Source organism: Chaetura pelagica, unplaced genomic scaffold (assembly GCF_000747805.2).
Source record: "Chaetura pelagica isolate M959 unplaced genomic scaffold, ChaPel_1.0 scaffold12, whole genome shotgun sequence".
Classification (NCBI taxonomy): Eukaryota; Metazoa; Chordata; class Aves; order Apodiformes; family Apodidae; genus Chaetura; species Chaetura pelagica.
This window is the reverse complement of record NW_009952801.1, coordinates 1631359-1653974: the sequence shown is the minus strand read 5'-3', so window position 1 is coordinate 1653974 and position 22616 is coordinate 1631359. Positions and strand designations below refer to the sequence as shown.

Below are 22616 nucleotides of genomic sequence, written 5' to 3'. Positions count from 1 at the left end.
GGAGAAACTCTACAAGTCTCTTTCTAACAACTATCAAATTGAATTCATCTTTGCCTTAAATCAGTTCAGGCACTCTCTGTCCCTTGGGCCCATTCAGACTCTTTAATTATGCTGCCTGTTCAGTGACTGTCCTGCAGTCTGCACTCCTCTATTTCTTCTACCTCTTCAAATTTCCTCTGTGTTACTCTAAATTGACTGAAGATACACAGCATTTCCTGCACTGCAGTTCCAAACATCCTCAGAAAACTGATTACCACATTTCCTCATCTGGAAGTTGCTGTCAAAGACATTTCTTGGGGAAAAAAAAGGGGGGAAAAAAGCCTTTCCTGATGGCACAGCTGAGACCAGCATCCACTTATTTTAGAGAAAAATTTTGCAGACAGTATAGGTTTATCACAGCATTCCTCACTTTTCTCTCTCAGCTGTTTTCTTAGCTCCTCTGCTGCCATCCCTCCATATAACATATCTTTCTCAAAGCTTACAAAGGCATCCAGCTCACGGCACATAGTTTAAAGCAAGTTCTCATGGGTAACCTAATTAATTTTTTAAAAAAGGTCTTTTATTACAGAATTACAGAATAATCGGAGTTGGACAGAACCTCTAGAGATCATCTAGTCCAACTCCCCTGCTAAAGCAAGATCACTTAGAGCACATCACACAGGACTGCAGCCAGGCAGGTCTTGAATGTCTCCAGAGAAGGAGGCTCCACAACCCCCCTGGGCAGCCTGTTCCAGTGCCTTGTCACCCTCACCGTAAAGAAGTTTTCCCTCATGTTCAGATGGAACCTCCTGTGCTCCCATTTGTGTCCCCTGTCCTATTGCTGGGCACTACTGAAAAGAACCTGAGTCCATCCTCCTTGCACTTGCCCTTTAGATACTTAGAGACATTAATAAGGTCTCTGCTCAGCCTTCTCTTCTCCAGGCTAGAGAGTCCCAGCTCTCAACCTTTTCTCATAAGAGAGATGCTGCAGCTCCCCAGCCATCTTTGTTGCCCTAAAAACAAATAACAAAACAACTTCTCTTCCTCCACCCCTCAGTGAAAGGACCAAAGTCTCCATGGACAGGTGTGTGGGCTGGGACACTTAAGCTCTACCTGCAAGTACAGCAACATTCGTAAGGTCTCCAGACACATGAGATACAGTAGGTCCAGCAATGAGATCTTTGACATCCACGTTACTCACAGTTATTCATCCTGCAGCTTCTTATCAATTATCTTTCATAATAATTTCCATCTCTTCAGACTTACTTTTTACCTTCCCAGTTGCAGAGCTCTTGCAGCTGCTGCTGAAACAGAATCTGCTGCAGATGAAGATTTTAAAATGGCACAGGCAAATGTAAGCAGACATCTCAGTTATCATACTTGGTAGCTAGACAAAGAAATCTAAATTATATTTAGTTACTAGATATTTACTGGAGAGAGCCTTAAATATAAGAGTCTTTAATTCCAGGAGAGTTATTACAGCTTTTAGTAGGGAGAGAATCAGGTCTAAGCTTCAGGCATAAACAAAACAGATTTTGAACCAAATTCTACTTCAGCTTGGCTTTTTTTTTTTTTTCCTAACCAGGAATATGTAGAAATTCAGCCAAATGGGTAAGGCTCTAAAACACAATCCATAAAGATCCTATTTTGGCTTTCTAAGAGTATGTAAGACCTAATTTAGAACAATTTCTCAGACAGAAGGAAGAACACGTGTTCTCCTCTGTCTCACAATCTCTGCTTTAAGCAGCTGTGATCTCCCTACATACAGACAGGGACGAAAAAGGGAGATTTTTGTATTTTATTGGCATGGCAAAAGGGATCTCTCCAGCATCTACACAGTTGACCCTGGGACAAAAAGAAAACCATTCCTTATTGTAAAAATAATGGTAGAGGAGAGTTTTGACCACAACAAATCTGGAAACCAGGAGGCTCAACATGTGATTAACGTCCCCAAAAGAGTTTTGGATTAGCTTTAAAACTGCTGCAATCTCAGCTAATCCCAGGTGCTGCTGGAAGTGTTAGGGCTGATGCTGCTCCTCTCTCAGCAGCTTAAAGCTTTCCCAACACATAAAAAAATTGTGCCAGAGTGGTAAAATAAATCAGAAACAGTTAGAAAAAAAACAGGCCAACGATGTGCCTGGGTACACCCCCTTCAGTAGCCAGGCTAGGGGAGAGATGGCTGTGTGGAAAGCATTTATCTGGAGAAAGATTTCAGGGGGTTTGTGGTCTGGTTGCTGCCTTCTGGCCCAGGGATGCCCAGGCTCACTGAGCACATGGGCAGGGAAGTGGAGAGGGGGGCAGGGGAGGAAGCCTGGGGACAGTTTGTAGTGATTTTTCCATGGAAAGCAAATAGCTAGTAACTCTTCTGAATTACCATAATGACATAAGTGGCAATTTCATCTACATCATGTTTCATTCTTTTTAGGGACAACTCCCTAGTGCATCGTGTTTTCTCCAAGGACAGCTTCCATCAGTTTTAACTATATTTGTAAATTAAGGGGTGAAATATATTTCTGCTGACCAGAAAGGCTGTATTTTCCAATTACTTCAAACATAATGAGATAAAATATGAAAACAATATAAAATATTGCTTTGAAAATTAATATTTTCATTGCAATGACCCTTGGAGAACTATGACTGGGACTCCATCAGGCTGCACGCCGCGTAACTGGGCGGATCATAAGTTACTTGAGGCACAGGCTGCCAAAATACACAAGTCACTGTAATAAGCAGAAAGCACACTGACAAGGGTGGTGCTGGAGGCAGAACTGCACTCAGCCTGAAGGGAATATCACATCTGCAAACAAAATTTTCAGGTTTTGTTCTGGATGAACTGTACAATGTAGCCAACCCAAAGTCACGGTAATCGATGGATATTCTAGGGCATGGATGTGAGCTTGTGTGAGTGCAAAGCATTCTTTGAGCAGGATCCTTGAGAATTTAGTAGTCACATCAGGCTTTTTTTACATGCTCAGTAGTGTGTTGGATTTGTTTACAATTGAAAAGCTGGCTGAAACTTTCCTTTTTAAGAGGAGAAGAATCACCCAACAGAAGTCCTCTTCAACAGGTTAAAATTCCACATCAGGAATTTAAGTTAATATGGAGTAAGCATGTTGTACTGCTCCTCAAGTCAAGCATTACAGAACTTGTCATATCAATGAAAAGAAATGCCAGCATCTTAAATGATGCAGCTGAAGTTCAGGGTCCCAACAGCTTTATCCTACAGTGCCACCAGGAGGAAAAAAAAAAAATGCCTCTGCAAAACAAACAGCAAGATATCAACAGATTTTTACAAATTCTATTGAAGTAACAACTTCCAAAACTCAGCAGCAGTAGCTGGTCAAGGACTTTTAAATCATCTCTTAATGCATCTCACAAAATTACATTTCCTACTGGTCTCTATTAGCTACTTCATGATCTTCTTTGACAAATTTCCCAGTTGTCTTATGCCTCATGTTCAAACTGGACATTGTGGAACCAGGGTGTTGAGCCAGATATCAAGTACTGCAGTGACAAGCTCTATAAGGTATTTACAGTGAAGCAGGAACACAGCTATAAAAAGGACCCTTATCACAGAATCACACGATTACCGAGGCTGGAAAAGACCTTTAAGATCATAGAATCATAGAATCACAGAATCTTAGGGGTTGGAAGGGACCTCGAAAGATCATCTAGTCCACCCCCCCTGCCAGAGCAGGGTCACCTAGAGCACATCACACAGGAACTCATCCAGGTGGGTTTTGAATGTCTCCAGTGAAGGAGACTCCACAACCTCCCTGGGCAGCCTGTTCCAGTGCTCTGTCACTCTTACAGTAAAAAAAATTTTTTGGATATTCACCTTGAACCTCCTATGCTCCAATTTGCACCCATTACCCCTTGTCCTATCACTGGTCATCACTGAGAAAAGCCTAACTCCATCTCCCTGATGCTCACCCCTTACATATTTGTAAACATTGATGAGGTCACCCCTCAGTCTCCTTTTCTCCAAGCTAAAGAGACCCAGCTCCCTCAGCCTTTCCTCATAAGGGAGATGTTCCACTCCCTTAATCATCTTTGTGGCTCTGCGCTGGACTCTTTCGAGCAGTTCCCTGTCCTTCTTGAACTGAGGGGCCCAGAACTGGACACAATACTCCAGATGCGGCCTCACCAATGCAGAATAGAGGGGGAGGAGAACCTCTCTCGACCGACTAACCACACCCTTTCTAATGCACCCCAGGATGCCATTGGCCTTCTTGGCCACAAGGGCACATTGCTGGCTCATGGTCATCCTCCTGTCTACCAGGACTCCAAGGTCCCTTTCTCCTACACTGCTCTCCAGCAGGTCAGCCCCCAACCTGTACCGGTACATGGGGTTGTTCTTCCCCAGATGCAGAACTCTACACTTCCCCTTGTTGAACTTCATCAGGTTTCTCCCCGTGCAACTCTCCAGCCTATCTAAGTGTCTCTGAATGGCAGCACAGCCTTCTGGTGTGTCAGCCACTCCTCTCAGCTTAGTGTCATCAGCAAACTTGCCGAGGGTACATTCTATACCCTCATCCAGGTCTTTGATGAAGATGTTGAACAACACTGGTCCCAGTACCGACCCCTGAGGGACTCCACTAGTCACACAAGATCATCAAGTCCAGCCTTGCACAATACACTGTGGTATGAAAGCCAAAGAATAACATACCCCAGAACCATGAGTCCCCTTGCAGCACCTCGCTTCTTCTAGAGCCATTGTAATACTGCTGAATCTAGCAAATTTACATCTAGCACTAAGTGTCAAGCCTAGGAGCACTTTCCAGACACCCAAGTACCCAGGGAAGTCAGGGCTCACCATAATAGCAGCAGCAGCAAATGAGAGTCCCTGGCCCCAAGCTGTAACTCCAGTACAAAGCCAGGTGGAGAATGTTGGAGACTGGAGTAAAGACTTTGATCTCTGCTTTTGGGTGGTACATCAATGAATCCAGCATGACCCTCCTGGATCTACTGGGGATAAAAGCTAAACTACTTTCCTACCCCTCTAGCCAGTTCAAACTAGCAACACCCCAACATACCCACTCTCTCTAAAGCTTTCTCACATTACAGCCCTGAGGTGGCTTCATTCTGGGAACATCATTTCACTAAATCACCTTCTTTTTTTTCTCTTTAATACATATGATTTGTATAAGGAAATATTTTTACCTTCATGTACTTTACCCTGCTCTTTGTAGCGTCAGGTTGTGTAACAAGAGGTCCTTCCAGCTTTTGAAAGAGCAGCATCTATTAATCAAAGAGCAACAACGGGAGAGGGCAGCGTTAAGATCAGACCTAGAAGTTACTCGTGTTATAAAACTCATTCAATTGCATCAAGTTCATTCTCAGTTTCAGGTGTAGGTTGACCTACATGACATGCTAGTAGCACACCTTGATCTCCACCTGTCCTCAGGCACTCTACTTGGTAGCTGCTCATCATAGGGTGGCAAGCATTTCCTTGGATAGTTCCTCCTGTGGGTCTTGGTGTCAAAGTTTTGGAAACTAGCTGTGTTTCTTTAACTGCACTTTCTTTAACCAGCTTGCTTCCTCCTCTAACACAGAACAGGTGTTTTTGTGAAACAAAAGTGAAGCGCTAAATAACAGCGCAATGCTGAACTGAACACCAGGGTAAAGTGTTTCCTGCCTTGTTGCATTTGTTTCCTGTTCTTTATGTATTTGCTCTTTAGGAATTACAACAATAACTCTTAAGCACCCTGTTTAAGTTAGGCCCAGGTGCTGCAGGCAGCACAGACCCCTATGAAGACATTTTATTACTTCCATGTGGGAAAAACTGTTTTGGATCCTGTTCTCGCCTTGCCTATAATAATTGTTACGGCATTTTTAACATCAGCTACCTGCTGGCTCTCACAGATTAGAAGCTTTTTTAAAAGCCAAAGGACCTGTGCCAATACTTCAAGATCAGCATACTGAGGAAATGTGATCTCAAAGTCCAGCAAGCAACAAGCACGACTATGGTACAGCTACAGAGAGAGAGGGAACCTTTACACCCATAAAACCTAGTGTGCATTAAAAAGATAGGAGACTAGAAGGAGGGAAAACTCAGCCTATAGCTAGTCACTTATGCAATACAGTGGAAGAGTCCCTTCCCCGTGAGATGGAAATAGTACACATTAGCATTGAGATGAAACAGAACAGTCTATCTACCCTGCTATAAGCAGAACTTCCACACCATTCCCCTGCAAGGAAAGGGAGAAAGTGAAAACTCATGAAGGATGAGATGGGCAGGACACAGCTCATGATCAGGCAGGGGCTCTCCCAGCTGTGGAAAGCAAAGCAGCAGCAGGGACCAACAGGACCTGGAGAAGCTGAAGAAAAAACATGCAGGTGCCAAAACAACTTCCTGCAAAGTTGACAAAATGTTTTAGGATTATAAGGTAACTCAGGTAGGAACACACAACAGAAGTCATCTCCATGATTGCTGCTTAAAGAAGAATCAGCTACAAGGTAGGATTGGGTTTCTGAAGCTCCTGCATACAGGCAAGTATCTTATTTGGCAGTCAGATGAAAGGCTTGGGCAGACAATAAACAGAAAATGTGCTGCTCGGCAGCAGGATCCACAAAGCATTGCACCTGTACACAGAAAACCCATCAAGAAGATGGGTTCCCTTGATGAGATGCTCCAGCTCAAACAGGCATTGGAGTTAAGTGATCCAGGCAGCAGCATAACACAAAAGTGTAAAAACAAAAGCATTTGGCCTCTCTTCAGTCACGTTAGAATGTCTGTGACTACTTACTGATACATTAGCATGGGACATGCGCATTCCATGTAGTAGCATTTTCTTTCCTTATGCTTATCTTGGAGATGCTACTTGTACAGTGCACAGTTATATTTAGAAGTCAAAATAGCAGGTGGTCTAGCTGAATATATGTAATTAACCTATGCTTAATTGCAAAAGCCATAGGACCAGCCAACATTTTTTTGTTCATTTGTATATTGTAAGAGCTTTCTCACTCTCTCCTGGGCCCAGGTATCTAGCCCACAAACACATTTGTCTAATAGGACACATCAAATACATCCTTATTCCAACAATGATTTAATTTTTTTTTCAGGTTGTTAAACATTTGTAACAGTTTCCTCACTTTAGAGTGATGTCAGGAGTAGAATTCCTAGATGCTACATGTAAGAGTAACTCACGCTTTCTCTGCCTCTTTGCGATTCATAAGGACTGAGAGTTCAGGGTGAAGCTTCCCAGCAGTACATATGGATCTTCTAAAAAGCTTTGCTGAAAATATACATGAAATCCACAACTCTGGCTCCCCAAGAAAAACATTCAGCAATACTGAGAGTCTTTGCTGCAGGACTGATGGCAAAGTTCAGTATGGCAAAGACCAGGTCAAACCAGAGAGCCACTACACATCTACAAGGTTTTAGTTTTCAGTCGGTATCGCCAAAAGCCCTTTGGACAAGAAATGCTGGTCAAAGTGTGGGCTGGCATAATTCATTTACAATGGGATTTTTCTGCAATTACAATAGGATTATATAAGGTAATAAAGGCCCTGTGAATCTAACTCATTCTTCTGGATAAAGTTTTAGTAGCTGTACAGCGATTAATAAGACCTAAATGCTACTTTTGTAATGATGGTTTTAAAGCAAGAAGATACAGCTGATGCATAAAGCTTCTCGCACTGGGATGGGCACGAATTTGTGAACATTCAGGTCTACATTTGATAAGACAACTTCTACATTTAGAGATCATGATGCTTACCTAAAATGAAAATAGCTGATATGTTTTGAGTAATATTTACTTGTATGAGTCTGAACAAGATGCACGAAATGCAGCTTTGGAAGCTGACAAGGGTAAAGCTTACAAAGCCCAAGGTAGCTGACAGGGAAATACTTCAAAAACAGGACGCTGTTGATTAGGCTGGCAAATGATGTTCTAATCTGGTTAAATAGACACCACCTATTCTTTGGTAAAAAATGGAGTAACATTGTAACACAAATAGGAACAAAGGCTTCATTGTTAATGTTGAAGCGCTGCCAGCTTCTGAACAGCAGAGTTTGCTTTTCTAAATGGTGAATGAAAATCAATTCCAGACATGATTACCCTACCTGTCCTTGAAACACTAATCGTATTTCAGCTACCATTTCAACAGAATCCACAGTGGAACATGTGAAACCTGTTGTTTTGGTGGTAAATGCTCAAACCACTGCTGCTGGTGAAGAACTGTGCCTAGAGAACTTCAGATCCTCAGGTGGGACTTCGTATGATGCATGCTTAATTCCTGCAGGGTGCTCACCTGGGGTAAACATCTAGGAGGGATATGGGTTTACAGCCCCCTCCTCCACTTGCAACCGAATAGCCAAAGAACAGACATTTAACAACATTGTCATGCTCCCAAATTTAGTAGAAATACAGAGTTTGGAGATGAAGTTCATTAAAAAAAAATCATTATGGAGACATCTATTTGTTTGGATTTCTATCAAGTACACAGGATTTGCCCCTAAATTAACATTTGTCTTAAATCTTACACTCTCCATCTCCAGCAGCCGGGACCAGGAAGACAGTGCTCAACAGCACAACACTTGGGTAATTCCTAGTTAAGAAGTCACATGAACAGTGAAAAGGGGAACAAAAAAAAATTATAGACCAAGGTTTTAAAGGTGCAAGGCACTAATGTGCATTAATTTTTAAGCCTTTTTGGTTGGATCTTAGAGAAGGAGGAGTCAAGACCTTGATTACCTCAGACCACGCAGGATCCAGAGATACTGGGGAACACAAACAAATCAGGGTGGATCTGGGAAGCAGCAGCAGTAAGTGGGAGCCTGATTGGGTTCTTCAGGTGACTGAAGTTACTTAGAAAGCTCTTCTCCTTGCAGTGGGTTAGGATGTTTTCCTAGGAGGGTAAAGAAATCAGAAGAGGGCAAGGAGTTACTGGAAGCCAGAAATTCAATTTTTTACTTCAAGATACCAATGTGATGGGTTCACACATGCCATAGTTTGGTTTTGTACAACTGAAGAACTGTGCTGCAAACTTAGGTACCCACTCAAGCAAAGTTTTAGAGTCAAATAAAAGCCACAAGCTGTCCACATCAATTTTTTATTTAACAAACATTCCTGACAAACTCACGTCTCTGTTCAGATCTACTTCATTTGAAACTCCATTGCCACTCAGCTTGACAAAAGCACTCTTTGTGCAAAAGCAAAAAATGAGATCATTACTGTAGCAACATTTAATGGACAAATGGAAAATTCACTTTTCTTCCAGAAAAACGTTCCACAGATAATTCCCCCTTCTTAAGGAAAACATTTTTCATACACAAGCAATACAACTGGGTGCCACAGTTTGGAGCCAGTTCACCTGTCCATCCTGTTAAACTAAGAAGTATTTTAAGCACTAAATGATAAAGCATGGTTCCAACTCTTGCTTTGACAGTGACTCGTTTAAAATATGTCAGGTTAGTAAAACTTTAGAGAAGGCAGTGAGCCATTTCACATACAGACCTGAAGTGAGGAGCAGGCCCCTGGGAGTGTGAAAATGACAGCAATCCATCTGCTACCCTCTTCTCAAAAAACACTTTGCAGAGCAGAAGGTAAAACTCATGACAGAAAAAGAAAAGGAAAAACAAGTTGGGGAAAGAAGATGGAAATCTGCTTAAAATACAAATCATACCTACAAAGAAGGTAACACCTTGAATATGTAAATTCATAATTTCTGTGTCATTCCCAGAGCTGCCTAAAACATCAGAGAAGCCCCAAGAAGGTTTGGAAGCTGTGGTCAGTTCCAGCACCTGAGGCTTTAATCTCCCTAAAGAACACAAAGCTTACAGAAAAGCATTTTGGGAGGAAGAAAGGAAGAAAGAGGGGACTGTACTTCATGGCTTGTAGTTTCACCACAATGGAACTGGGGGCTGAGGGAGTCTGGAAAGAAATGGTAAAAGGGAAGTGTGTTGGTCATAGCTCAAAACTACACCAGATCTGAATTCCAGTGTTAATAATAGTGCAGAAGTAGTCTCCCTGCCACATTTTTTTGACTAAGTAGTGTGGAGAGCATCTCTACAATGCATTTTTATTGGAATTCCAAGCAGTCTTACAGGAATAGATTTTAGAAAGCTGAAAAAAATTGAGAGCTCAGGCTACGCTTCTGAATTAACCACTTTTCTTTTACAAATGCCAGCTACTACCCTGACACCTGGAAGATCCCATGATCCAGCAGTTTTCCTAAATCTATGTTAAATAATTTCACATGTGGAACAATGAAAATGTTCACTGCAGGGCTCACTTATTCCTCAGATAGTTGTCAGAATAAGCACCTCACTACCAAATTTTTGGTCCACAGAAGGTCCTATTAAGGTGCGACACTGTCAAAAAGGAGGAAAAGACTGCTAAGCATTCTGCAGCAAGAGCTGGAACAAGCAATACACAGACTTTATCTTCCCCACAGTTTAGCAGTCCCTGGGTTTAAGATACTGGCTTAAATTTCTAGTTCATACTAGAGTACAGAGAAGAACCTAAGGGAACTTCACTTGAGGTAATGAATCTTTCTGTACAAGAGTTCACCTGCATTCAGTGGTATTTCACTTGAGTCTATAACTTCTAGTAATCAAATAAGCAGAGTCTGTTACATATTTTAAAAAATAAGCAAGCACAGCAAACCAATGCCTATGAAACAGTAGATGTAGTTTTGTTCTGCTTCAGTAGTTGCATCACCCTGCAATTTGCTGGATCTAGTGTGATCCTGACAGTTGGAAGTTATAGTAGCATCACATAAAGGCATAACCTGTGCCTGATTTAGAGAGGAGCTTTTATGTCTGTTTGATTGGCTGCTGTTCCTTAGCTAAAATATTCTAGCTTTTGGGCAGTTAAATTGGTTGCCACACACTTCCTGCACTTGGAAATGAAATGGTCAGTTAATCCAGGTTAACAGTACTAGCAAGGTCTACTACAGTACTTGAGGCAATGAAGCACAGCTGTACCATGCTTGTGCCTACCACATCCAATCACCAGCATTTCACATGTAAGGACATTTCCCATCTGCATAAGGGGAACATTCTGTACTGCTGACTTTTATTGTGCATAAATAGCAGAAAGCTAGGTTAGAAAGCTCAACAGCAAAATCTTAAGGTGTTTTTTTTTCAGAAGTAAGACATGCACTGAAAGAAAAAATCCTTTATTTAAAAATGTGTTTAATTTTGAACAGTTTTGCTTTGTCTTTGAGGTATCAACTATAGTCAGTTCATTCAGGATGTTGAGTAACATGTGGAGGCACTGAAACATCAGGACAATGTAGAAACAACAGCCTGCTTATGTGAATATAGTACTAGAACTTATGATCAATTTTACACTCAAAAAAATACCATTTTTGTTTTTAAGGCAGCCTGCTATTTATTAATAGCACAAATATAACAGAAAGTACAGCACATGTGAGAAGCTTTTTGACTTTCCTATACCCACCCAAGGGTTTTTATTACACTAAATTGTGATGCTAGGCTACACTACTAATGCTGTACTAGCATACAGGAGGGGTAAATGAAGACAGACATTCAACTGTGTAGGAGATAACTTATTTATTCAATTCTCAACCTAATTTCGATACTAAAAATTGGTCAAAGGCACTTCAAAGAAGATATTTAAGAAACAAATCTTTATGGTGATCATTCCAGACAAGTCACCAACTTGTATCTGCCATTAAGGGACACGACTACCTACAACTGCCAAGTGAAACATTCACAGGTTTGAAGTGGAGCATACTGTCCAGCAGCAATATTCAATTCTTTTAGAGTATGAATAACATTTGTGGAATATTTTAAATACATTACAGTAAAACAAAGCAAATTATACTTTTGGAGTTCCACAGAAGCTTTCCTTGACAGAAAAAGGACAAAATTGTCTTTCCAAGTGGTTCTGTATTGAGGGATCTATTTTCATCTGTGCATGCACTATTAACATCAGCAGCAGGTACATCAGAGAAATAATCCACACTGTTCTGTCATACAAAGATAAAACACCCTGCTCAGATATCAAACTGTTTATAAGAGGTCTATCAGCTACTCACTAAAATTTATACTTCTGGAAGCGTACAGAACAAATGGCAACATGTGAAAAAAAAGTGATTTTTAATGCACCCCCACCAAAGGAAAACAAAGTAAGTGTCCTTAAAGGCAATAAGTACAGGGAAAAGAGCTTCTGCAAAATGAGAGATGGTGTTAACACCAGTGTTTAACCTCTTAAATAATACCAATATAGATTGCAAAAATTAGCAGGGAGTGAAGGAAGATTAAGATTTGTCTTCTTCTGCAAAGATTAATACTATCCTCTGCTTAAAAACAATGATCAGAAGGTAACTGGAAGATTTTAGGTTTTATAAAATTAAGAAACCTCTTTTAGAAACAAAATCACAGCAATAATCAGTATAGCCTAAGACAGCCTATGTTGCTGTGCTTCAGAAAGATCCATCTACCTGAAATACTGTAGTCTCATTGGGCTGCAGAAATACCAAAACTCAGTAAATACTTTCTCAAGGCAGAAAGACCTGAGAGTGAAATAACAGACTAATATTACACTAATAGTAGTGTAATATTGCACATGAAAATTATAGTAACAGTTCACATTCCAACCTTGTCTTACTGAAGCTTCCGAAGATTGTGAGATACAAACTAATTATTTCAGAGGTATCACCTCATTGTTATGGCAATACAATTCAACAGAGAATAACAGTCCTCTGCTACAATCACCGAACATAAAAATAGATAATTTTCCAGCTTGTCTGGAAGGAAAAAAAAGTTATCTGCAGTGCTGTTAAAAAGGCAAAAGAAAACTATTCAGAGGCCTAAGAGCAAGGACACTTTAAAACAAACCAAGAATGGAATGGAAAAGGCTACTCCTCAGATAGGCCACCTACTTATCACAAGGTAGAAAGTTCTTAGCCTTATTCCCTCAAAAAATGGAACTTGTTTCTTAATTTCTCCCTTTCCCCTGAGGTCCTATGTGTTCTGAGGAAAGGGACACTCCTGCCCCACGCTGCTAAGCCCACAGGCCCCAGCCAGGCAGCAGACAAATATTAGAACTGCTGCTGAGGAAAGACTTCACTGTGAGCTCAGCAACAGTTCAGCAATAGCTGGTTTGACTCGCCACATCAGCAACCAACCTATTGCTCAAACATCTCACTAGCTGCTTCCTTTTGTCCATTCAAGACTTACGCACGAGGAAACTGAAAACCCAAAGACAGGAGAGTAAGGAACATGAAAAGTAAATTATGTTACTTCACACGGCAGCACAGAGCAAACACAGGACACAAATCAGAAACTATGCAAGATTAGTTCTGCTTGTTCTGGAAGAAAATCTTTAACTTCCCAAGGCTGCACTAAGGACGAAAGTATTAATAAAGAAAAACTACAGTAATTGGGTAGATTTTTTACATGGACTGAATTTTTAGAACTTCCATAAGTATTCCAGAAAATTTTAATTTCATGTTTGAATAATGCTACTGGAGTTATCAATACCAAATGGATTTCACAATATTATTGGTTTGTGCTGCACATGGGTTAAACATTTAGCTCACAGAACGAAGCACCTCTCAGCATGGTACCATCCATTCTCCTCTGGACATGCACCCCTCTGACTAGAGCTAACTGGAGACTTTTTCCTATTTTAAGCAAATATGGTTTCTACTTTGGTCAATTAACATAAAATAAAGCTCATCTCCCTTTCAGTACTTCAGAGGAAGCCTTGCTCGTAAAAGACCAACAGGTTCAACCCTGCAGCAACTATTTAACTAATACTCGATATACAAACCCAGAGAAAAATGTATGGAATACTTCAGCTCTATGAGACCTATCAGTAATTGCCATCATGTTGAAGAGCCATGACCCTCTGCTGTTGGACAACAGATAAAACCCCGACCTGTAAAAGAACTACCTTTGGAAAAATATTCCAGTACTTTATGGTTAAATGCTCTTCCAGGAAGATCCTGAAGGACAGCAGCAGCAAATAAGGCTGTCTGCTACTAGTATGTGCCCTTTACAAAACAATGACTGGAGGTAATTAGGTTATGTCCAAATTCATCAATATGATGAAGGTGAAAAGTGATAAAAGGATGAAAAAACTTTAGTTCAAGTGTGGAATAAAGACACACTACATAACAAGCTTAACTCTATCCCCCACACTGCTATTGACTCAACTTGAAAAAGAGAAAACCAGAAAGTTTTTACATGAACTATGTAAAACACAGGTTTGGCCTCTGAAAATTCTTCAGTAATTAAAACACCTATTTTGCACACCAAGAAAGTGTTTTCATTTAAGAGGCAGAGATACTCATAAATGAGTGGAGAAAGTTAATGCACTTTGAACAATTCCGGCATTCAGGCTTGTTTACCTGAATAAAAACACACTTCAGCTTCAAAAAGACTGAAATAAGGATAACTTAACAGTTTCTTCTGAAAAAGGTAACAAAAAGCTGGTATAGAAGAAATTTTACAAGTGGAGGAAACAAATAATGTTCAGAAAAGTGAAATTAAGTACTTTAGCCAAATAAACTAGATGTGTAGCGAAGCAGTCAAATCAGCTTTGCTGCGGTTTTAAAATAGCACTTACTTAAATCTGTAGTTTTAATGAATAAGGTAACTCCACAATATCAAAGTACAGTGATGTGAGAATTAAATGGAAACAAACTAATTATAATACTGGCTGAAACCAAATTACTGTAATGCCACTGTAATGCCACTGTAACTTTGCTAAGATACTATCTTTTGTGGTTTATATAGAAGGTGTAATGGAAGAGAGACTTCCATTGCAGGAAGTGCCTACTTTATGCTGAGAAATTCTGAGATTATTTTTTATATCCATTCAACCAATACGAAAATACAAAAAAACAGCTACAGGCAAGCAAATATGTAAGCAGCTTGCATCACTTCAGCAATTTAAACAATATTTCTGTTTTTATCCTTAAAACAGTAGTGATCCAACTTCATATTGTTTTGTACAAAAAAGTTAAAAATTAAGACAAAAATCCTCATAGCAGTGAACTCCATTTCTGAAATAATTCAGATTAATCTGCGTGAATCTCTGCCTATTCATAATAACCAGCCTGTCATTAAGGCAAAGCAGACTTGAGACTCTATTTTCATGCCTCTCCCTTCCTTAAAGGGCAAGGTAAACCAAGTAGCTTGAAAATACTGAGAATACCAGAAAAACCTGCCATGAGTTGTTTGACTGTGCAGCATCCAGTTTCTAATAGTAGAAATGACGCAACAGAACATCCAGAAGGAAAGAGGGAAACAGAAAAAGGAACAGATACACTTAAGATTATCTTTTAACCCATTCACTATGTTTTTTATACAAATTCTTCCAGAAAAAAACACCCCTATAATTACACAGCTTGAAGGCCCCAAATCTTGGTGAGCAGGGCTGCAAGGTCATGCTATCCCAAACAGTCAGAGCCAGCACCTGACTCTGTTGCACACAGGCAGTGACAGGAAATACTGCCAATGTGATTTTCAAAATAAGAATCACAATGAGTAATTTCAGTCCACAAGCTTCATGCAGGAGTTTGCGAAGACTCATTCATTGTACTTTCTTTTCCTTTTCTTCAAAGTCCAATTAATTCTCAGAAATTTTTTGTTTTAGCTTTTGATTATCCTCCAGTGCTTCACTTTTGCTCTGCTCTTCTGGATTCTTTACCAAATCAGGATTGTATCGATACAAATACCCATATGGTCGGAGATGATAAATTAAATATTCCAAATGATACATGGTCACAGAATCAACGTAGTGGAATGAAACTGCTAGATCAGAGCAGCATCCGGGACCCTAAAATATAAAACAAGTAAAAATAGTCAGCAAGAATATCAAAGCATGCCCCAGATTAAAGATCCAAGAAGAATTCAAACACATACTTGACTTCATGGTGAGAAATTCACTACTAGCAGACATTTCTGTACCTCAAAACTTGGTGTGAGGCAAGCAAAATGTATCAGGAATATCTGCCAAAGCATCTTCCTAAAATCAAGTTGGATGTAAATCAAGTTGGTTATAGTCTTTTGCTTCTCTAACCAAGCTGGTGAAAAACAGTAGCTGCCATTGTTTATGTCAGAAGTTTTCTGCTTTTCCATGGTTCTTTTTTTTATGTTGGTGTTTAAACAAAAGCAAGAAGCAGCAAGCAGGTCTGAATGCATTGTATTTATATATGAAGCAATACATGCTTGTGACAGCACTGATCCAGAGTGCATGCACATGCACTCGTGTGTGTGTTCATACATTACACAGTTTGGCAAAATTGTCAGTCTCACTTCCTACACACAGGAAGTTGTAACAAAGCATTGTGGACCTTTTTTTTTAGTTTATTAATTCCATTGATATAATTAAGTGTTTTTAGGATCATTGTTAGCACATTTGTTGCAACTTGTATTTTCTAGCTCAAATTCAGCTTGGAGAATGCTTTTCTGGAAGAAAGGGGGGTTCATCAGATCTGATTGCAGAGCTGCTAATACTAAAACTCTAATTAGAACTTCAGATTAAATATTTAAATACATTGAAGATAATCACAGAATCTTAGGGGTTGGAAGGGATCTCAAAAGATCATCTAGTCCAACCCCCCAACAGTAACTGCTATATAACTGTTATTCTCTCAAATACGTACTAAGTTTGATAAATGTAGCTTGTGAATATAGCAGATGAACTGGTCTCTATACAAACACAAATACGATGGGACAGGATCAAATATGCGATTTTCATTATGGATCCAACCACCACTGCGTCACTTCCAGATGTAACTGTCCACAACTCAGCCAACCATGAACTGCAAAAATAGCTAAAGCTGCTGCATCCTGACACACTAAAGGCAGTATTGTAGCTGTTTAAAGCTACAGAAATTCTCTAGCTACTGAGTAAAAGTATAAACCTAGATGCTTTACAATGAAAAGTCTACTGGAGAGCTAGACCTTTTCTTATTCCAGCAGTCCTGGCTAACTAGGGAGGCCCCAGTGGACTGGAGGGTAGCAAATGTAGTACCCATCCACAAGAAAGGCCAAAAAGGAGGACCCAGGGAACTACAGACCTGTCAGTCTGACCTCGATGCCACAGAAGGTCATAGAGCAGATCTCTTGAGTGCCATTAAGCACCATATAAAGAACCAACCAGGTGATCAGGTCCAGTCAGCACAGGTTTATGAAAGGAAGGTCCTACCTGACAAACCTGATCTCCTTCTATGACAAGATGACCCACCTGGCCAATGAGGGAAAGGAAGCAGATATTGTCAACCTGGACTTCCATAAGGCCTCTGACACTGTCTCCCACAGCATTGTGATGAAAAATCTGTCTGCTCATGGCTTGGATGGGCCAACGCTCTGCTGGGTAAAAAACTGGCTGAACAACTGAGCCCAGAGAGTGGTGGTGAATGGAGTTAAATTCAGCTGGTAGCTGGTCACAAAAAGGGTTCCTCAGCGCTCAGTGTTGGGAGCACTTCTTTTTAACATCTTTAACAACAATCTTGATGAGAAGATAGAATGCACTCTCAGTAAGTTTGCAGATGACACCAATTTGAGAGGAGTGTTGATCTGCCTGAGGCCACACCTCAAATACTGTGTCCAGTTTTGGGCACCTCAGTAGAAAAAAGACATCGAGGTACTAGAGCTCGTCCAAAGAAGGGCAACGAAGCTACTGAAGGGCCTTGGGAACAAGTATTATAAGGAGTGGCTGAGGGAACTGGGGCTATTTAGTCTGAAGAAATGGAAGCTGCGGGGAGATCTCATCACCCTCTACAACTAATTGAATGGATGCTGTAAAGAGGTAGGTGCTGGTCTCTTCTCACAGGTAACTGGTGATAGAACAAGAGGGAATGGCCTCAAGCTGGACCAGGGGAGGCTTAGACTAGACATTAGGAAGAATTTTTCACTGAAAGGACTGTCAGACATTTGAACAGGCTGCCCAGGGAGGTGGTTGAGATAAAGCTGAGTGACACCTTCTCTGTCAGCAGGCTTTAATGTAACTAAGACATACTGTTTAAGCCAGTTCTGTACAGTGAGCACACACAGCTTGGAATGAACCACACTTGTCTGGTTTCTTACTGCATACTGGGAGTTGGGTGATTGGAGGAAAAACAAGTAACACTGTGTGTGAGCTACGAGGGAACAAACCAGAAAAATAACTTTGCAAGGAAAGTAATAGTGGTGACACTAGACAAGTATGTCATAAAGTTTTCATCGTTTTTTACTGTCTTCAGAGCAAAGCAAAACAGTAATAACAATTTAAGATACACTAGCTCCTCTGGACTGTTATGTGCTGAGCATTAACTTGTTAAATTATTTTCATCATTTTACAGACATTTTTAGATGCATTTAATACACCTGCACATGGGTGTTCCACAAGGTATCACAACAAAACTTCCTTTTCTAATATACTGAGGTGCTACTAAACTGCTAATTCACAGACCACACACATCCGCACTGTGAGATGTACTTCATAAAATGTGTACCAGTTTGCTAAGGACTTACCTCTACAGCAGGATAATAATTATAATTCCAGTACCAGAATGTTTTTGGTAGGTATCCTCTGATTAAGTGATGTTCTGGAACAAAGGGATGAAAGGTTTCTCTACCATTTGTATCCCTGGAATCTCCTGCTTCCACATTAATGATCTCCATGCACTTTCCTAGTGCTAGGTCTTCAATAGAGGAACTGTGAGAGCATTTGTTTGTTTTAAACGCATTAACAAATCTCTTCAGTGCTTCTTTGCTTAAAACATATCCAGCTCCTCCACTCATGTAGCCCTGTTTCACATAAGGCTTAAACCTTCTTCCAAAGTATATTGGTTGGTCAGGACTGTATTTTGAAAGAAGCCATCTCAAATTGTCCAATATAACGTATGTATCATCATCTGCTTTCATAAACCAATCAGCGTCATCAAAATAATGGTCATATACATATTGAAAAGCTTTAATAGTCTTCCAGTACAGTTGGTCTCTGCCTTCTTTGGTTTCTAGGCCCACAGTTGGGAAGTCTTTATTTTCCTCAGAGCTCATAAAAATTATTTTATTACAACGTTGGGCCCAAGTGGCCTTAACATGCTTGGCTTTCTTTTCTAGATTTTGAGGTCCAGTCATGACCCAACAGAGTATTTTCACTTTCTCATACAGTCCCTCTGCAATATTTTTATTCTCATCTAAAAAAAAAAAAAAAAAAAAAAAAAGAAAAAGAGGAAAGTTCCAAAACAGTATCAGACTTGATTGTGAAACAAAGAAAGAATAATCTCCCCCCCAGACATTCTGTTTCTAGATCAGAAAAGACATGGAGAGGAGGCATTTGCTTCTAAATTAAATCAATTAAATTACAGTTAGATTTAGAAGAAAACAAAAATTACTCTCAAACCCAATAAACTAAAATTCTTAAAGCTACTTCAACTTCACAGGATAAAGGACAGCCTAAGAGCCATATCAAAATGTGTATCTGTTCAGAGAAACGTGGCTTCACGAAACCTCGATTCATGGACAAAAACTGTTTGGAGGCAACTCCTTTATGGTGTTGGAGGACTAATGAAAATTTTAAAGCTGAGTATTTTTGTCATTCACAATGAACACAACTTAATGCAATGCAGAAAACTCATAACGCTGTTATATATATTCATGATCACTAACAAAACCTAATAAATATCTCTAAACCAGCAGCATATTTTTGAAGGAAAAAGCAGATGGAAAGCCAGAAAAAAATAATTTATTACCAAATCAAGTTAAATCTTTTTTGCAAAAAAATCAGATTAAATAAGTTAGGATACTATGAAACTAGTTATTACTATTGTCCTAAAATGTTTCTATTTGCAGACAATCCAATAGAATAAATACAGTTATTTCAGGTGTGTAATCTATTTTTTTTTCAAGATGCCAAAGCACTCATTTCCATTTGATACACAGAATGATTTTAACTCATGCAGAAGAAAACTCCACGGAGAGTGCAATCTGCATAACTGGTCCTTAAATATTCTTGCTTATGCTTTAGGCAACAGATCAGATTTCTTTGCAACCACTTTCTACAATTATATGTGAAACACTCACAAACTTGTCTTAGTTATTTTAAATAGCAAATTATTTATTAACATCTTCAGCAAATGCATTATGGTGTGTTTTTTCTCACCCAAACTGTCCCAACATTATGCATAGTTAGCATTTAGAACTAACTCATTTAATGAGATATGCCAATTTTTTAAAAATGCCTGAAAGATTAGAAGTGTCTACCTCATTTGAAAAAATAAAAATCTGAGTATAAACAGATTTTCTCTGTTTTCTGACTGCAAACAGCAATCTGTATTTGGGCTGCCCCATAATCAGCTTGGCAAACAATAACCACAGTGACCCTCTCCGCCCCCTTGCCTTACTCCAATTCCAAGTTTTACTAATCATGTCAAAAGTTTAACTTCCTTTTTAGCTTTATTTGAGAGGTTAGCTAAAAAGTTAGAAGTAGTGCAAAATAAGATTCTTAGAGCTAAGAAGCAATTGAGGCACATATACAATGGTAGCAAACATTTCTGCTTAGCAAAACCACACTTTGATGTCAATAGTTCATTTGAGAATTTCCTACTCCAAACAACTCTGGATACAGAAGCTAGGCAACCAGTTTGGCTCTAAGGAAAAACAAAACAACCCAATACTGTAATAAAAATGTAAACCAAGAAAACCACCATTCAGGAGAACTCAGGAGAGCAGCTATTTAGATGTAACCTGAACATGGGTAAAGTGAAAGAAAAGGATTCATAAAACTCTTGGCAGTGAAGAAAGCAGCGTTTTGCAATGCATGAAAAGGGGGTACATTATATAATTAGTCAGGTGTAACAATATACCTTTATGCTGTCCAGAGTCTGCATTGAAATTCATTTGACCTTGCAGCTGGTTGTTATCGATATCTGATGAGTGTTGACCGTGGGGATCATTGTGAAGGATATTAGGCTGGATCGTAACCTGTTCTTCTAGTATAACACTAAATAGAAGATAGCACACAAAAAACCCTATTGCTGATCCAAACGTGAAGGTTAGAAGGTTCACCAAAGACTTAGAAGAGGCCATCTCCTGAAGGTAATACACTGTAAAAAACAAATGAGAAATAAATTAAGCTTGAAGCCACTTAAGACACAAATCTGAATCTAAAACTATAGGAAGAAATCAAGGCCTGCATCAATGGAAGCAGAGATCTCAGTGCTAGATATGAGATTCAGCTCCCCTGGACTTGCATGGAAGTTTAAGTACAAGAGCAGTACAAATATTCATATAAAATTGCACAACCAAAGGTGAATTTAGTGCAAAACGGCTACCATATATTCTTTATCTTAAACGATAAAGAGGAGTCATAAATCACAATAGTTCTTACAAAAAGAATTAATTACATTTATGTTTGATTTATACAATAATGAAAACACTTAACTCACAATATCTTAACCATAAAAGTGTAATATATTTTCACTTCTTTATTTTTTGTCCCAAGCAATCTGTGCTTTAACAATGTAATACCTTCATCTTTTACAAAGTTAAAAGATTATGAACAATGGCAATCTACAGGTCAAAATACAATATGGTCATGAGATGTACTTAAACTCCAGAAGTATATCACAGGAATTCTTTAACAGATGTCAAACACAAGCAGATTTTGAACACATAAAAGCAAACCTACTCTCACAGTAGGGCAGTTTTCCTTCCACTTTTAGGCAGTAGTGAGGGTAAACTTCCAGAGTAAAGAGCAAAACAACATCTGAATTTTCATACAGAAACACGCGTTTTTAAAAGACATTTGGAGGAAGAGGAGAAAATACACCAGCCTCAAGGCCTCTTCTAGAGATCAAACACCTTGTGTTTCAGTAACTAAAAGACTCTTCACTTCAGCCACACCCCTGCTCCTCAATAACCAAAGGCCCTAGATGACCATTTTTGTAAAATTAAACAAAACCAGCATTCATGCCTGCATGAAGTGAAATTTAGATGTCCAAAGCAGGTGAAAATTTTATATATTAAACACTTACAAATCAGTTTTGGGTTGTACAGGCCTAAGACCTTTTCATCTTTGCACAGGGTTGAGATATTTTCTAATAAATCATGACTAAACTGCAAAAACATTTTACTGTTAAATATATAATGGATTCAAGCCAGAGTCTTACAAATAAGTTGATGATGTTCCTTCCGTTAAGATCATTCTTAATGTTAACAGGCAGAACCCAATTTAGTTAGCTAGGGAGCTAAAAAAAGAAAGTTACAGAATGTACAGAGCATCGATGAAAACCATCGATCAGCAAAGAGCTGCAGCCAAAAAAACAACTCATTTAGCCTGCACTCATTTCCCTCATTGGCTGTGCAGCGTCTAATGGAAAAAGACTGTCCCCAAGCAAGCTGCAGGAATCACTTTGAAGCAACACACATTCCAAGTATCAGCCTTCTGTCTGAGCACTCTCCTGAATGGAAAGGAGATAAGACAGAACCCAAGTGTGTTGTTTGGTTGGCATTTCCAGAAATCATCATATTTACTGCACACATACAGACCTAGATCATTTGAGAGGAAAGCAGTTCTAACATGTGATATGCTTTTCTTTCCACACTGCTAGGAAGAGGAAGGAACACTGGAAACACAACTTGAAGCACACACACATTAAAAAAAAAAAAAGCAAGAAACTTAAAGGTTCTCTCAAATTCAAATAATTCTAACAGTGGTTGA

The 22616-nt window shown here is 39.5% G+C and overlaps 1 protein-coding gene across 1 annotated transcript; it reads right to left on the bottom strand.

The window, feature by feature from the left end:
• Positions 1-15533: 15533 nt before the first annotated feature.
• Positions 15534-20996, bottom strand: C1GALT1 (core 1 synthase, glycoprotein-N-acetylgalactosamine 3-beta-galactosyltransferase 1). Its single transcript, XM_009994922.1, has 3 exons — positions 20761-20996; positions 18425-19092; positions 15534-15743 (listed from the first exon to the last, which is right to left on the bottom strand). Exons 1-3 carry the CDS (start codon positions 20981-20983, stop codon positions 15534-15536), a joined length of 1101 nt encoding a protein of 366 aa, XP_009993224.1. The 5' UTR covers positions 20984-20996.
• Between the last annotated feature and the right edge of the window lie 1620 nt (positions 20997-22616).

Coding starts and splice junctions, on each gene's coding strand:
- C1GALT1 (XM_009994922.1), bottom strand. CDS start 20,983: ATGGCCTCTTCTAAGTCTTTGGTGAACCTTCTAACCTTCACGTTTGGA. Junction 19,093..20,760: donor AGACTCTGGACAGCATAAAG/GTATATTGTTAC, acceptor TTTTTTTTTTAG/ATGAGAATAAAAATATTGCA. Junction 15,744..18,424: donor ATTATTATCCTGCTGTAGAG/GTAAGTCCTTAG, acceptor TTTATATTTTAG/GGTCCCGGATGCTGCTCTGA.